This window comes from Pogona vitticeps, chromosome 9 (assembly GCF_051106095.1).
Source record: "Pogona vitticeps strain Pit_001003342236 chromosome 9, PviZW2.1, whole genome shotgun sequence".
Taxonomy (NCBI): domain Eukaryota; kingdom Metazoa; phylum Chordata; class Lepidosauria; order Squamata; family Agamidae; genus Pogona; species Pogona vitticeps.
The window spans coordinates 7,483,424-7,501,502 of NC_135791.1; the positions used below are offsets into that span (position 1 = coordinate 7,483,424).

The 18,079-nt window shown below is 45.2% G+C and overlaps 1 protein-coding gene across 1 annotated transcript in view; it reads right to left on the reverse strand.

Annotated features, from left to right (window-relative positions):
* CRYBG2 (crystallin beta-gamma domain containing 2) overlaps nucleotides 1–17,858 on the reverse strand; it is a 60,243-nt gene extending 42,385 nt beyond the window's left edge. Inside the window, exons 1-2 of the mRNA XM_072980014.2 lie at nucleotides 17,826–17,858; nucleotides 13,814–14,934 (exon numbers count right to left, since the gene is read on the reverse strand). Coding sequence (XP_072836115.2) covers nucleotides 13,814–14,934; nucleotides 17,826–17,858 — 1,154 coding nt within the window. The remainder of the gene's footprint in view (nucleotides 1–13,813; nucleotides 14,935–17,825) is intronic.
* Between the last annotated feature and the right edge of the window lie 221 nt (nucleotides 17,859–18,079).

Below are 18,079 nucleotides of genomic sequence, written 5' to 3' on the forward strand. Positions count from 1 at the left end.
ATCTTAGCACATGCAAAGTGTCTTTCCTTTCCCACCAATTTTTTAATAATAGTAGCTAAAGGAAGGGTGTTAAATCCCAAAGGTGTGGTTATCAGGCCAGACTTGAAAAGTAGCATCTCTCTTATAGACCAGCTGGCCAGATAGCTCAGTTGTTTTAGATATCTAGCTGCAGAACCAGAGGTTAGGAATTCAATTCCCCACCATGCCTCTTATGAGTAGAGCCAGCCTGTGTGGCTTTGGGCAAGCTGCACAGTCCCAGGGCGCCCTCTGGAGGAAGGGAGTGCCAAACCACTTCTGAGTATACTCTCTACTTACCTGGAAAACTTTGAAAAAGGTTGTCATAAGTCAGAATTGACCATGGCAGATGAGGAGGAGGAGGAGGACGACCTCTGATAGCAATTGTGGTCCTCCAAATATTGTTTGAATACAGCTCCCACGGTCCTTCATCATTAGCTGTGTTGCCTAGGGTTCATGGCAGTTGTAGGCAACACACACACACACACAAACACATGCTGGAGGGTCACAGTTGTCTATTCCTGATACAAACTGAATTCAGGTGATAGAAGCTGCTGACCAAGTCTCAAAGTGGTCAACAATTAATCTGCCCAGTTGTTGGTCAAATATGTTTAAACAATGAATGTTGAAAATTGTGGAGCTTGCAACAAAATGTTGCAGTGCAGAGTTCTCCTGTTCAGGTTTTCAACCCTTCCAGATATCTCTTCTAGCTTCTCTTTCCTTCTCACCTCAGTCAAATAACATTCCATGTTCCCTGAGCGTGTTTTAGAAAGTTTCATTAAGAAAACATCAACAAAGTATTTCTACAAAATGAAGGTGTTGTTTCTCTATATCCCCACATGTGGAGAAATAGCATTTTGGGGGAAGCCAGGTATCTTCCCCTGACATGCTATTTTTCTACATGCCAGGACTCCTCTTGCTTCCTGAAACATTTCTATGCAATCCTTCATCATTAAACAATAAACCCAGAACTTTGAAACTGTACTTTTTTGGACTGTAATTCCCAGAATCCTTGTCGGCAGGGCTATAGCTTTCCAGCCACTCCATAGTCTAGTATGTTGGTAAGAGGGAACTGAAGTTCAAGCTCTGGGTCAATCCAGGAAAGCTTTATCTTTTGATTGCTGTGATGAATGTGATCATAGCATTAGAAAGAAAAAAGTAGCACTCCTAAGAGGCAGACCAACTGTTATGTTCTCAACCCAAACTGTTGATGCTTGAGAATGGCATTCAAGCCCTGTTGAAATGACCCTTCCTTTCTGGAGCAGAGTAGCAAATGTTGTGAAACTCTGTGCATCTTGAGTCCTGACTTGCTTGGCATGGAGCAGCGTTCGGAGCAGCGTTCACCTTCAAGATGAGTCAGCAATACAACCTGGGGCCTGCCAAGCAACCAACAGCATTTTAAACAAGCCAAAACATTTGGTGCACCTCCCTTCATGGGCCACACGAGTCTGGCAATGATTAATAAGAGACAGACTATGGGAGAAGAACAGGATTACACCCTGCGTTAAGGGTTTCCATTTTCAGAGGGTGGAGCCACTGCTAGCTGGTCACCCTACTACCTGGGTTTATGGAGGCTTAATCCCAAATAAGGAATGTTACCAAACTCTTGCGCACACAGCCATGCAAAAGGAGGAACTAATATGGCTGAAGAGCAGGAGACCAAGCTCTGACATAATGGTTCTTCTGCACTGAGATTAAATTTTTAAAAATATATTCTTCACCTTTGAGTAAAGTGCTCATTGAAGGCAGTTTCTTGATCAGCAGTACACACAAGACAAAGACTTAAATAAAAATAATCTAAGTGTTTCAATGCATCAGCGATGTGCTAGCAGTGCAAAAAAATTGTAATTTCACTTCACCTGCTCCTCTGTAGAGGAGCAGAGGAAGTGTTCAAATTTGCTGATATCCTGAAGTGGCTTGTTTATTATGCCGCTTCATGATACCGGAAATTGACAGTGGAGGGATCAGGGCTAAGTAGGGTCACTGAAGGTCAGTATGTCATTTGGATGTGAGGATCACATCAAATAGTATATCACTTCTCCCCCCACAACGTTAGGCAACCCTATTTAGGCCACACCAACCCACTCCAAAAGGACTCGTGTAGTCACAGCTGTGGTATTTCACTTGCAAACAAGTGAATTTCAACTGTTGACTCTCGACAACCTGAAGGCATTTCTTGTTAGATTATTAAACTGGAAGCCAGGCAGCCATGCCAAATTTCCATGTGAAGGAGAGTACGTGCACGTCAGAGCAAGTTTGTTTGGAGGGAACATCTTTTGTTGTGCTTTAAATTTCAGGTTGCTGATTGGTATTAGACTCTCTCCTGCTTTGGCATTTTAGAGCAGATTCTCATGGTTAGGATTCCATCTTTGAAATCAGGATGGGCAGATTGTGCACCCAGAGGGTGTACCTTGCCCCAAATTTTAGCGTGGGGTGAGTTTCCCTTGCTGAAGAAGGCTGGTGACTGAGAATGATTCCTTAGTTACTCACTCCTTGTGTTTTATGTGGTCAACAATGATGCTTATAGTAGCATAAATAATGCTTATAGTAGCACAGTAAACCAGATGTGCTGGTAACTTTTAATCTTTAAAAGAGTCCTTTAAAGCAAATATTCCCTGTGACTTGGGGGGAAAAAGTAAACAGAGGCAGTTGTTGGAACTAACGCAGAATGTTTCTTCTCAAAACACACGATGAGGAATACACCTTGGTCGTGATTCTGTTTAAAGGCGCAGTGCTGAGTTCATAGCAGGTGCACAGTTCTAACTCACAAGCAATTCAAACCAAACTGGCATCACCAAACGTTTATTGTTGACCCCCATTTGGCAGCTAAACTATCAGTGTCGGCATTCTGTATCTCTCCGTTTCATACTTGATTGGCTGTAAGTGCTATGGAGGTGCAGAGGAGAACGACTAAAATTATTCCTGGGCTGGGACACCTCCCTTATGAGGAAAGGCTACAGCATTCGGGGCTCTTGAGTCTAGAGAAAAGGTGCCTGAGGGGGGACATGACTGAGACCTATAAAATTATGCAGGGGGTGGATAAAGTGGACAGAGGGAAGCTCTTTTCCCTCTCATGAAATACTAGAACCAGGGGACATCCACTCCAATGGAGTGTTGGGAGAGTGAGGACAGACAAAATAAAATTATTTCTTGACCCAGCGTGTTGTTCGTCTGTGGAACTCCTTGCCAAATGCTGTAATAATGCTGTAACAATACATTTTGCCGCTACCGTAAGTGTAAATGCAAAAATTATATACTTTTTGTAATTATTATGAGAACCTTGTGTCCAGTTTTGTCTTGTGTGTCCCACAATTGGAACATGGACTTTTGGTTAAGAATTACTGCTGTTTGCCACAGGGAAGCAGAAAGGAGGGCGGGCTCTACAAGTAGACCTCTTCAGAGCACACATTTTTAAAAAAATACTTTTTAAAAGTACACAGCTACAGTTACAATGCTAAGAATACCACAAAGTAATTAGTTTCTAAAATAGTTACTATTTTAAAAAAATAACTCATTTTTCATTATTTAAAAGTACCTAAATGGTTACATTTTAGTTACTCCTTGAAAAATGCATGAAAATGCTACAAGCTACTGTATTGGTCAGTGCTAGAATTACAAATAAGTAGTGAGGCCACCCCTTTTGTAACTAACAGTAACTTCTGAAATGAAGTTATGTTTATACCACAAGAAAAGGAAAATTAACTGTTCCTGCATTACAGTCATAATATAGTCTAGTTGTGCCATACTTAATGCAAACCGTACGTAATTAATTACAAATAACTCATTATTCAGGACTAGTTATTTTTAAACTGATATTTCTATGTTTGTGACAGAGTGGTACAGGTCTCTGCCTCTTCCTTATTTAACAGTAGCACCAGCAATGACAAATGTGAAATGGTAATACAGTAATTGAAAGGATATCTTGAGGCAGATAAACTAATAGCTTTAACAGGTTTTTATAAATTCCAGTCTGTCACCCAATGGATGGATGGATGGATGGATGGATGGATGGAGAGAATGGATCCTTGGAACCCAAAGGCCATGATCCTATCAGACTGTTACACCTGCACAAGAGGAATTTCAGCTAACTGGCAATGTGCCAGCTGCATGCCACATGCATCTCAGGTGTGCCAATGAGTTTGAAACCGGGCACACATGGATACCTAGCCAATTAGCTACAGCAGCTTCCATGTTGGCTCCTGCCTTGTGTGTACCTTATGCAGTTACAGTCCTGGCGCCACTGCGCTAGAATTTCTGGGTAAAGGTGTCTGACATAATTGGAAAGATAATAGCCCAGAGGACTATCATGATGCCAGCGTTGGGACCAAAGAATTTTCTTTTGGATTCCCTTGCATCGTTACACCACAAAGAGTTAATCACCTTTCTGCGCGTAGCAGCTAGACCAACGATTGCGAAGTCATGGAAAGTGGCTGTAAAAAAAAAATCTTAATCAGCACTTCTTGGGAATATAGAATATGGAAATTGGCACCAGTGGAAAAAAATCACTGCACACTCACAATTAAGGTATCAGAATTCCAACAAGATTTTTACTGGGCAGAAACCTGGCTCCCTTTTGTTCAATATTGTAATAATTATACAGATTCTTTTGGCGATCCCCCAACCTCCCCTATGGAAACTTGAGCTAATTTAATTTGTCTGTTACAGTAGTGCCTCGCTAGACGATGATAATCCGTTCCACTGAAATCGCTGTTTAGCTAAATCATTGTCTAGCGAAAAGCATTTCCCCATTGGAATGCATTGAAACCTGCTTAATGTGTTCTAATGGGGAAGAATCGTTGTTGTCTAGCGAAGATCGGCCATAGGAAAGCTGCTTTGTGAACCGCCGATCGGCTGTTTAAAACACGTTTGCAAGCGCGGAGGGAGCTGTCAAAATCGTCGTCTAGCAAAAATTGGTTTGTGAAGCAGGGACCAAATATTGTCCAGCGAAATTCCCCCATAGAAATCACTTTTCTGCGAATCGCTATAGCGATCGCAAAAAGCCAATGTCTAGCGAAAAAACGGTCATACAGGGTAACTGTCTAGCGAGGCACCACTGTATTTTTGAGGGTTGCAATAGTTATTACTGTTTTTGCAATGGGGGTATGTTTGAGAGTGGGAGAAACAAAGGGGGGGATGTGTGTAGGTAAGGAGCAGCTCTGCCCACAGCTGACATGCCTCCCTCCCCATATTTGCCCAAAAGGAATGAAGCCCTTAAAGGGGGTGGAAACACATCCCACTCTATTCTAGAGGAAAAGCAGCCGCAAAGCCCCAAGCAGATCTGTGTGGACCGTTTATGGCCAACCACCTTTCCCACTCTCCAATGTAATGAAAAGTGTCCAGGGATTCCCGCCTGTGGATCAGATTAAGAAGCAGAGAAGCCAGCTCTAGGTTGAACGAAAGTAATTCAGTTCTAGTGCAAAAACTCCGCTGTGAATAGAGAGGTAGAGTAACTTGCTCTCTACTAAGGAAGTAGCTGTAAGGTGAAAAGGGGGAAGCGGGCAAAAGAGGAGGGGAGAAGTGGAACGCCTCAGACCATTAGGATGCCACTAGAGATGGAAGCGGTTTGGATCGGGTTCAACTGGGGTGACGAGACCCTTCACAGATCATTTGGATCAATGTCTCCATTCATATAGAAACATTCACTTACCCCAGAATATTCTCAGGCAAGAGACTACACACACCGAGTGTGTGTGTGTATGTGCACCATCAAGTCAATTCTGACTTATGGCGACCCTCTGCAGGGTTTTCTAGGTAGAGAATGCACAGAAGTGGTTTACCATTACTCTTCTTCTAGGGTCATCCTGGGACGGTGCAGCTGGCCCAAGGCCACCCAGGCTGGCTCTTCACACAGTTGGGAATTCAACTCCCAACCACAGCCAGATACCTAAACCAATGAATGCAGTTCCGACCCTCCTCTTTTATTTGTGCTGCCCCCTCTTCCCTGCCTTCCCTCTCATCCACTTAACAGAGACTGTGACTAGACAGGGAAGCATCTGATAAAATAGTTCTTTTTTTAAAAAAAAAAGCTGTTCGGAGCAGAGATCACAGAAGAGGAGGGAGTGTTCCCATCACTCTGGGCAACCAGTGTTTGAGTTGTCTGTTAAGGGGGAAAGAGAAAGGGGAAACAACGGGAGCTCTTCGAGGCTTGCCAGTAGAGTGCTTCTTAAGAAACGCACACCCCCACCAGCTCTGCATGGCCATCATATCTGAAAGAGCAAGCCGTACATTGCCATGTCACACCCTGCTGACTGTCAATGTCACTCTAAGACATCCCCACTGCTGGCTTGGAAGCGATGTAGGTGATGATTACACACACTGGAAATGGAAATGAAATGATGTGATTCCAATCACGTGCCCCCCCCCAAAAAAATTGGAGCTCCTGCCGAAGAAGCAAAAGGGCCCGAATGCCCATCAAAAAAGATCAGTTGGGTTTGCAATGTGGTCGCCAGACAATACACATCAAACTTAAACGTGCCAACATCACGACAAACGAGGGAGAAATCACAATGTCGTCAACCCTAGGTCTTCATCACAAGGTGGCAGGTTAGGCAAACAAGGGTAAAGAAGAGCTCCAGTTACCCCAGTAACTCTGAATGCACCGTTGGAGCTTCCATAGGCCCCCACAGGGACACACATCTGTGCAAAGCGTTGTTGCGTCATTCATTACTTCCATCAAGAGAAAAGAGCTTTGTAGAGCTCTGAAGCTTGCATACTCTCCCAAAGAACTTTGAAAAGTTTTTTTTTAACTACAACTCTCAGAATCTCCCAGCTCTGCTAGTCTGTATGGCACATTACTACTGCTGCTGCTGCTGCTGTAGTAGTGTCCTACAAAATAATTATTCTATGGCTTGCACTTTTCCTTTGTAGACCACATGGTAGACCATATTATTAAGCTGGACAGCTGTGAATTTTTAAAAAAGGCACAAAACTTCCGTAACTACTCCTTGTTAATGTGGAGATTTTTTTGTTCAGTAATTGTATTTTTAATCACCACGTATGGTGTGAAAGCTCGACAGCAAAGAAAGTAAACAGGAAGATGCTGACAAGAAATAACTGATTTGTCTTAGGTGTGGTGCTTGTGAAGTGCTTTGTGGATGCCCTGGACTGCCAGAAAGATGAACAAGTGGGTCCTAGATCAAATCAAGCCTGAACTATCTCTGGAGGCAAAAATGTTGAAGCTAAGGCTGTCCTACTTTGGGCACCTCATGGGGATTCTCTGGGACAAAATAATAAAGCTGGAAAAAACAGAAGGCAGCAGGAGAAGAGGAAGACCAAATATGGATGGACCGACTCCCTAAAAGAGACTACAGGTTTGGGTCTGCAAGAGTTGAGTGGGACAGTCAAGGAGAGGATTTCTCAGTGTTCATTCATACGGTCACTCAGAGATGACTTGATGGCGCATAATAACCACAACAAGTTGCTTTCCCTCTTCCACCACAGCAAGCCCTGATACATTTTGAGAAGTCTCGCACTGCTACAATTCCCATTTAGAGGTTTTTATGGAATGCAAAGAAAGCTGACCCCCGAAGAATTGATGCTTTTGAATTGTGGTGCTGGAGGAGGCTCTTGAGAGTCCCCTGGACTGCAAGGAGAACAAACCTATCCATTCTGAAGGAAATCAACCCTGAGTGCTCACTGGAAGGACAGATCCTGAAGCTGAGGCTCCAATACTTCAGCCATCTCATGAGAAGACAAGACTCCTTGGAAAAGACCCTGATGTTGGGGAAATGTGAAGGCAAGAGGAGAAGGGGACGACAGAGGATGAGATGGTTGGACAGTGTCATTGAAGTTGCCAACATGAATTTGACCAAACTCTGGGAGGCAGTGGAAGACAGGAGGGCCTGGCGTGCTCTGGTCCTTGGGGTCCCGGAGAGTCACACAGGACTTAACGATTAAACGACAACAACATGGAATGCATGTAGAGGTAAGGAAACAGGCCTCACAGCTGAAACGTCAGGGTCCTGCTGCCCAAAAAATTAGAGGACAACATTGGCCACAGTGACAGACTATGGGGTCCAGAATACCCCATAGCTGGCTGGGGGATTCTGAGAGTTGTAATTCAAAAACTAACCTTCCCAAGCTTTATTCTTCCTCTGAAGGTATCTATTTACTGGTTCCCATCCCTCTTCTGCCCCCACCTACTGACCATCACAGTTTTATTTGCATGTGCTGAATATTGAAATGTTGAGAATGTTCCCTATTTCAGGAAGGTCCAGAGATTGCAGTAAGGCAGTGTAAACGGATATGTCATATCTGTCTTTCAAAGTCTGGATGGCCCCAGACATAAGTTTGGATTTGTAACATCAACAGTTCTTTAGCTGGGCATGCTACCAAACCTTGAACATAAAACAAACACTTATTGTTAGTGTTAAAAAAAAAACATAACCCAGCACTCAAAATCAAAACTAGGGTTTGAAAGTTAAAATTAAGATTAAACACTTTGTTCTTCTTGGTTTCTAAGGTGTACACTCTAGTCATATTCTCTGTCCTTGAGGGTGAGAGAATGGCTGGGCTCTTTTAATTAAAACCAAAAACTCCTGTGATTTTTATCTGGGAACTTTGGGCTGTAAAATGCTGAGGCTTAAAGCCTTTAATAACGTGGGTCACCATCTTCCATTCCCAAATTGTTCCTATGCTGAATACGCTGCTGTTTTCAGAAATGCAGGGAGTGAATCTGCACCTCTGAAAACAGAGATGTTTTGGAACATGCAAGGTTTCTGGCTGAACGACAACGTATTTCTTCCCGCTTGCCCAGGTCTTTCCCTCCTTTGCGACAGCTTTCTTCAACAGACACCCTTCAAGATGCGCTTGCTTGCAACTCCGCTCTGCGCAGAACGTTGAGCACTGCAGTCCCAGCACATCTGTCAGGCGCCAGAGGGAGGGATGTTGTTGTGTGGGATTCCTGAGGCACATCTACCCCACAAACACTCAGTGGGACCCAGTGGAGGACAAATTGCAATGGAAAGTAGGTGGATAGGGGGTGGGGAGGAATCAAACACCTCCTTCTCTCACACCACTGTAAGTCCCTCTTATCCAAAGCAACTTCTCTTTACCCGGCGAGTTCATGTATTCATTAACCAAACCTGCACATAACACATTGTTTACCACATCAACGGTCAATTTTCAGCTCCTTCTAGGGCCACCTTGGGTTTTGGTACAGAGACTGCCTTGGTCGCCCTGTACGATGACCTTTGCCGGGAGAGAGACAGGGGGAGTGTGACCCTGTTGATACTCCTGGACCTTTCAGCGGCTTTTGACACCATCAACCATGGTGTCCTTCTTGATAGGCTGACTGGGTTGGGAGTTGGGGGCACTGCTTTACGGTGGTTCCACTCCTTCCTGGCTGACCGTGTCCAGAGGGTGGTGCTGGGGGACAGTTGCTCTGTCCCATGGCGTTTATGTCATGGGGTTCCTCATGGCTCGATACTGTCCCCCATGCTGTTTAACATCTACATGAAACCGCTGGGAGAGGTCATCAGGAGGTTTGGGCTGAGGAGTCAGCAATATGCTGACGACACTCAGCTCTATCTCTCATTTTCCACCAATCCAGGTGAGTCGGTTTCTGTGCCGAACTCATGTCTGGACCTGATAATGGACTGGATGAGGGTTAATAAATTGAAACTCAATCCAGAGAAGACGGAAGTGCTGTTAGTGGGTGCTTCGCCAGACAGGTTGGAGGGCCGTTTCCCTGTCCTGAACGGGGTTACACTCCCCCTAAGGGACAGGGTCTGCAGCCCAGGGGTGCTCCTGGACCCTAGTCTAACTTTGGAAGCTCAGGTGGACTCGGTGGCCAGGGGCGCCTTCCTTCAGCTGCGGAAATTATACCAGCTACGGCCCTACCTGGACGAGCGGAGTCTCATGACAGTTACACACGCACTGGTAACATCTTGCATAGATTACTGCAATGCGCTCTACGTGGGGCTGCCTTTGAAGACGGTCCGGCAACTGCAGCTGGTCCAGAATCGAGCTGCATGGCTGGTGAGTGGTAGGGCCACTAAGGGACACATCAAGCCGATTCTGTTTAAATTACATTGGCTACCAGTTGCTGCCCGAGCCCAATTCAAAGTGCTTGTTTTGACATATAAAACCCTAAACGGCTTGGGCCCTGGATACCTGAAGGACCGCCTCCTTCCATATGAACCTACCCAGCAGTTAAGATCTAGCCAGGGGGCCCTTTTGAAAGAGTCGTCCCTCAAGGACGTAAGAGGGATGGTTTGTAGACAAAGGGCCTTTTTGTCACCTGCCCCCAGACTATGTAACACCCTCCCAATTGAGATTCGTCTGGCGCCGACGCTGATGTCATTTCGGCGCCAGGTCAAAACATTCCTGTTCCAGAAGACTTTTAATTGAAATAATATCAACTGTGGGTCCTGATGGCAATTTTTAGAGTATATATATTTAAATTGTATTTTAATTGTCTTATCTTTTTATTGTATTTTAATTGTAAGTCGCCCAGAGACCTTTGGGTAGTGTGGGCGGCATATAAGTTAAATAAATAAATAAATAAATGTAATCTAATTCTGATGACTGACAATACTCAAACTTCTCGGCAAGGCAATTTGCTGGGAGACAGGGACGAAAGAGAAGAACGTTGCCAATAGGGAGTAGCTCCTGCCCAGCTGATGCCTATTCTACTCATGTATAATGTGCAATTGGGCCATCAGACATTCAGATCATGGTTCCCACTTTTTAATGTGATGACCTTTGACACCCAACAAGTTTCCCAAGCAATGTGTTAAAATTTAAGCATCAAGTGTCAGGATGTATGTGCCAATATTGTGTTGGTTGCTGATTTGTGGAAGTAGAAGGGACAAACCTCTTCAAGCAGCAGAAGGGGGTAGAACAGAAATTCTCCCTTGCATCCATAACTTGTCTTCTAATGTTAAAATAATAAAGGGAGCAGAATGGTGGTGGAGAAAGGAGATATAGAAGAAACAAGGGAAGACCATATCACTTTCAGATATTTCAACCTCTAGAGATTCCTACCCACATAAATCCGTAACATAGGAAATCTCTAAATCGCCTGATTGAAATCATATTTGTGGATAGTGTCATTATATCATTTGGTCAGTAGGTGGCACTGGACTTAACTGTATGCTGAGAAAGTCAGAAATTTCCACTTCCTGTTCTGTTCCTGTTCTCTTCTTACCTGCCTTCCACACGCTCTAACATTTTCACTACATGTCCCATGTTGCAGGGGATTCTTAGACGTGTCCAAATTCATGCAGGGCATTTGTCCAGACCACGCTTCTGGCTCTGCTTGGCTCCAATTCCCATCATCCTCAGCAACTCCCTGCTAGGTAGTGATGATGAAAGTTGAAGTCCAAACCATCTGGAAGATGTCAGGTCAGGGAGAGTTCAGGCCTGGGCCAAAACATCTGAAATGAAGGATAAAGTGGCCCTGCTTTCCTCATGACAGACCAGAAGAAGATGACTCTTCCTTCAGTACTCATGACGAAACAGGGTCCTCCACCACCCACAACGCCAGGGAAGACCTGGAAGATTAGGGAGAGCAGGCAGAGGTTGGCTACAGTTGCTGTCCCCAAACAACTTGAGGTGGATGCCTCAACAGGAGGATTGGTGCTGGGGTGGTTGGCTCAGATCTTCTTTCTTCCGTGCCCTAGACATCCTGACCACATCAGCTAGAACACGCCCAACCAATATTCTGCTGAGGATCCATAAAATAGGGGAAGACAGCAAATGCAGGCGATTTTTCTTTTTAATTTTATGATGGCCGTGCTTCAGATAAGCTGCAGAAACATCCCAGAGTCCTGCAACATCATTTAGCACATCCGCAGCTCAGCAGATCCTTCTGCAGCCTCAGCAGGCGCTCCCAGCGGTAAACCATGTTCCCGTGCATTGGTTGCATCTCATTTCCATTGTCTTTGGAGCCTACTTCAGCCCTTGTTCACCAGTAATGCTGCAACACCCTATTCTGCCATTCAGCAAAGCCCAAGATAAAGTTTTGATTGAATACTGAATGCATGTGCAAGCAGCAACATGAATATTTAAGAGGGTTGGGTGTGAGCACTCATGGATTAGCATGCCAAGAAGCGATGGGAAAGATCTGGGATTGTGGCTGAGGACTTCAAATATCTTCTGCCAAATAGAACTCTCTGATTACTTCAGCTAACACGGGGCGTTGTAATTCTCTCAAAATAAGCTTTCCAACCTTTGATCATAGGATCATTCCATCCGAAGGAGCTAGAAGGCCATCTAGACTGATCTCCTTTGCAAACACAAGAGTTATCAACCAAGAACCTAGACTGTCATGTCTAACCTACATGACCTTAGGGGTTGAGGGCCAGAGGTGCCAGCAATAATGAAGTTGGCAGGGAGGTCTGTTTCTCTCCAAACAGCTGGCAGCTAGTGCAACACCACTTTTAATCAGAGCAGGGAATCGCCTCTCCTTTCTCTTGGGCATTCTGGCAACATGGGCTGCGTGATTGTAGAAGAGTGGTTCCCAACCTTTTTCAAGTCATGACCCACTTTTATAATAGCCAAGTAACCTGTGACACACACTCACACTGTCATGTTTGCTTAAATCACATTTCCAATGGGGGTAAAGTCATCCCAGAAAGTAGAGGCTTCTTCCCCACCTCCACCCCCGAAAGGGCCTGTTTCTCTTGCATACACACTAATGTTAATATCCCGCTCCGAAACATCAATGAAATTACTTAACAAGGGCTATGACACATATTATGTAATGTGTGCCCCTCCCCAGGAAGCACTTTGTGACCCTCTTGAGGGGTGTGGACCTCAGAGGCTGGGAAACACCCTTCTAAAGCCTATAGTCCAAAACCCAGATGCTTCCCATCTTTGCTTTCAGTAGCATCACCCAGAACTTTGAATGTTATATTGAAAAGTCCTGCGTTCACTGTGACTCTTTACTTTCAGGCTAATGCACAAGTGATGCGGTATTAAAAACAATGATACAACCAAATCAGAAGGGAGGACAAGGACTCTGGAATTACCCATTCAGCATCTTTGCCGCTAGGATGAAATGTGATACATTTCTCATTAAACTATAGTTTCAACTTTGCCTCCCCGCATATACAGTACATGAACATATGAAAATTATATGCAAATCTGCCTGTCCCTTCTTCCCCCACCCCACTCGGCTGACACATTGCCCCTTTTGAAGTGATGCCTAAATGACCACTTTCTCAGGAAGTATGATTTAGCAATTTAATGAACAGAAACGAACACAAATAGGTAGAAAACTCCTCATTTTCTTGTACATTCCCTACAACCGCAAAAGGTTACCTCCCCTTTCTTTGGCTGACTCTATCAACGGATGAAAAAAAACCCACCTTCTCTTAGTTTCAAAGTTTTTTTTTCCCTGCAGTCACACAACTAACAATGTCATTGCATTCTTCAAACAAGTCAGAGGAACACGGCAAAGGATGTGAGTCTCCTTGCCTCCTAGCCCTGCCCATCTCTCCTTCTGTCTTGCTCAATGGCCTTGAACCCAATACCGTCATGGCCATGCATCAGGAATGGAGGCAGCTCCTTCCTCCAGTCCTTCGCCTCCTCCGGATCTTCTCCTCTGCAGCACTCAACCAAAAATGCCCCACTGACTCATGTGCAAATTCAGCCTTTGGGGTCGTTGTGCAGCAAATACTACGAAGAAAGAAAGAAGCTTCAAGGAGGAGAGAGAGAGAGAGAGAGAGAGAGATTCTGCCTCCTTGTTCCTTTGCTGAGACACGTCTCTCCTGCTGTCCTCAACAGCCCAGGGCTGGCTGCGATGGCACACCTGCTACGGTGCAAAGCTACCCAAACCTGTTCCCCAACCTACCTGTTGTCGGAAGTCTCCGAAGCTACGCTCTCCGTTCTTTCGGCCAGCGTGCCATCCCCTAAAGACAGCCGGTCGGCTTCATGCGGGTCCTTTCCCTCCTCTGGGTTTGCCTCCGATGCCCGCTGCAGAGCTGCGCCGCCTGGACTCACAGTAACAGGACTCAGTGTCACTCCACACACCTCGCAGGTTCCCACCCTGGGCCGTCCTGTGCAATTTTGGAATTCCTTGCATACAGACAGCCAAGGAGCTGGTCGGGCCGGTTTGTGGTGACATCGCTCCTCTGTTTTCTCTAACTCAGCAACCCCCAGAGAAAGTGCTTCCGCTTCACCGGGGTGGCACAGCAGCCCTTTCTCACCGCAGCTTTCTGTTTGCTCTCCTTCAATTGCCCCGTCTTCTACTTTCTCCTCTTCTTCCTTGGTCAGGGTGATTCTTATCTCATAGCGGATCTTTGGGGCCTTTCTGGCCTGGCTGCTTTGAGCAACCTCTGGCATCTTCGGCGACAGCGCCATGTCTGGACCTTCTGTCGCCATCTTAGAGTCCTCCAACCCACTGAGGTGCTCAGAGACAGACTCTCCAAAGTCACTGCTGTAGCTCAGATTCTCCAGTTCTCCTATCCTTGTGGGTTTGGAAGCCCCTGAGGTGAAATAGCCATCAAGGGCACCTTCAGCCCACACTGGAAGAGGCACTAAAGACGTGGGGTTCTCCTCCTGGCCTGACAGAAGCTTGAGGGCTTCTATTTTCTTTTCAGGGCCCGTTAGATGGGACAGAGAAGAACTGCTGAGGGAGAAGGACCCTTCCTGTGAGCTCCCATCTTCCCAGGCGAGCGAAGAGTCCAAAGATGTGGATGGTACCAAGCTGGTCCAGGCAGAACCTTCAGTAGGTTGAGAGAAGAGCTTGGATCCCTCCAGCTTTCCAGGGTCAGTCACAGCCACGATTACGTCAGAGCTGCTTCTCAGGTCAACATCACTGCCCACCGCTGGTCTATGGAACCGCCCCAAAGGCGTCGGATCACCAGAGAGTTGGAGATGGCTCCTTCGCTGCTTCCACCAAGCTAGGCTCCCAAATTTGCGCAGAAGGCCCTTCTGCCAGAGGTCAGACTCGGAGTAGCTAAGAGCACGGGCCTGTAGGATCGGGTGAGGGGGGAGGAAGCAATGAGAAAAGGGAGACTGGGATTTTGAGATGCCAGAGCAGGCATTGTTTTATAACACTTTAAACCACTATAAATATTCCAAAAATAAAAGCAGTTTTAAAAGGCCAAACATTCAGTTGGCTTATGGTCCTGAAAAGCAACTTTTCCAAATGTTGATACATCCATAGTGTTGAATTGCTCTTACCTCGAAAGCAATTCCATTCAAGAAGTAATCTACTTTTTGTTGCTTGTTGTTGTTTAGTCGTTGTCGTGTCCGACTTTTCGTGACCCCGTGGACCAGAGCACGCCAGGCCCTCCTGTCTTCCACTGCCTCCCGGAGTTGGGTCAGATTCATGTTGGTCATTTCATATGGGTATGCAGTGGGAAGGAGAAAATACTTTGAATTTGTAATGGCTGAACAAGATTTTCTTGTGTGGGACTGGCCTGTAACATAGCAAATAAACCTGCAAAATTGCTTGTAAAACTTTTAATCAGTCTTTCTCCCTAGAACTGCCAATGGTGGTTACTTAACAAGGGTTAAAAGTGTGTGTGTTGCGGTGGTGGGCTAAAGGAGCCTAGCTTTCCATCTCAATCTGCTGGATGTCATTCTTACACGTTGTAAACATCTGGGCTAGTGGTCATTCCCAAACCAATTGCTTGTTATTTATTTCTTTACCAACTGCCTTGTTTGAAAAATACAACGGTTCCATGCAGCCTGTGGTATTTATGAAGACAATAAACACATGCAGAGAATATAAGAAAATCTACAAACCACCCCTTTCTTTAAATTCAAGTGCAGAGTATTAAACTTATATTCTGAAATGCCACCCTTAAGTCATGGTTTTCATCATAATGGGAGGCTGGGAGAAGTTTATGGCTGTTCGCAACATGGCTGAGTTCGTTTTGCTTTCATCTCAGCTCAGCGTTGCCTAAAGCTCAGTGACTACAACCAACAAATGAAGGATGAGTGATTCCTGCAGCGCCCCTTTGTAAGCACTTTTCTTGAACCCAAGGCTCTTTAAATGTGTTGGTCTACATCTCCCCTGCAGTGGGTGGTGGGAATTGTAGTTTGGCACGTCTGGAGGGTGCCACATTTAGGAAGACTGCTTTGGAACAGGAGCAGACGGACAGTGACCATCCGTATGGGCTATGTTTCCTGTGGGAAACCCCACTTAACGGTGGACAGAGGGGAAAAGTGGACAAACTGGGCAGGAATCAAAAGTAGACATCCAATAATATCCATTTCCTCTTTCTCTCCTCAGAGAAATGCACAAAGGCGAGATCTTGAAAAAATGACCATACTGGATTATACCTCCCACAATACTGGCTCTGCTGGATGGTAGATTCTGGGAAGTGTCCAAGAATAGTAACTTCTCCAAATTTTGGTCTACATGTCTGCAATACACATAACCTTTCAGACTTTCATCCATTTCATCCCTTCCTCCATGTCCCTCCCTCCCTCTCTCTCTTTTTCTCAGACTTATAACAGATCTGTGTTTCTGTTGCCACCAACTTCCAAAGGTGATTTATCCAGTTAGCTGTTCTAAATTTTCGTTGGAAATTGCTACTTCAAACTTCAAGTAGAGAGCTGGGTATTTGAATAAGTCATTCCCCTCACTAGTCTATATACACTATTCAGCATCCATACAACTAGCATATCAGCTTACCTTTTCTCCAGCTTTTTTACAAGACTGGTTTCTATATGAAGCAGCCATCAAATCAGGAAGAAGAAGGGAGACTCTTGGGACAGCATCCATATGAATCTTAATTTGAACATAGGTTCATCCCAGTTTTGTTCTAAGAAATCACTAAATTCTTCACTCACAATTAAAAATACATGCAGCTTAAAAAAACAAACAACTTAATGGGATCACACTGCAAGCTAGTATCCTTGACTCTGATGTAGGCCTGCAGAATTTACTTCCTTTTAAACAGCAGTTTAGGGCAGAAAGATAAAAACAATGAGGTCAACCGTGGCTTCAAACAGACAGTTTGGCTGGATTTCCAAGCTCTAGGTGCTATTTTAAGTGATGGTATTTCGCTGAAATTTTTAATTGCTATGTAAGGCCATCTTAGGAGGGTTTGTTTATTTATTTGCCTTGAAAGGTGCCTGAAAATATTTGTGATAAAATATGGAGAGAGATGTTTATAATAAGGAAAACTAAACTGTAGGAAGGAAGGAAGGAAGGAAGGAAGGAAGGAAGGAAGGAAGGAAGGAAGGAAGGAAGGAAGGAAGGACAAATTGCCATGAAAGGTTTTGGAACTCTACTTCCTGCCGCCTTTTTATTTTCATACCATCTGTTTATATCCCTGAGGACTAGCCACTTAGAGTTTTCCACTTAAAGTGGAAGTTTCTCAGGCATTCCAACAGCCTAATTATATGGGAGCTTCTAGTTTCCAGTTCTGAAAATAAGAAAGATGTTTCCAGAGGAAGTGTGTGGTTATTTGGGTGAGGTTGTTTTTTTTCACCCTGTGTTGTGTCGTGACCTGCATCTCACTTGATCTAAGACTGTTTTAGCCCCCTTGACATGCCAGCTAGTGGATCGTCTCACTCACAGCAGCCGCTGAACCGTGCCCGGCATGCCCGCCCCGCCTTCCCTTGGGGCAAGGCTCCAGATGTTGCACAAAACAGGTTAAGGATGCTCCACCCCACAGAGCTGCTGACGAAGGAGGAAATTGTTAGATAATAAGCAGCCAACTGTGCACATTCCACACACGCCTTTCAAGATGACAGCTGCCACCCAATCATGCCTCTACTCCACCCTGGGTTAACAAGCGGGCGGCCTCTGCAAAGGGCAGCAATTGAAAAGAGGGGCGACTACCCCCTGGTCGTTGAAGGAAGCTGTGGCCTCCAGTTATAGAGGAAACACGGCCCAAATATACCCGGTAGTGGGAGGAAGGGTGAACAGGTGGCATGGTTGCGAGAGCCAAACTTGGCTGATAATTGTCATGTGCTTTCATGTAGCTTCCATATTACGGTGGCCCTATGGTTAACAGCCGTGCACAGGTCTTGCAAACTAAAGACCATAGCTTCCTTTCTTGAGTCAATCAAGGACCTTAGTTACAACTCCCATAATCCCCTAGCTAGCATGACCACTAACAAGGGGAGAGTGGGAGTTATTATCCAAAAAAAGGAA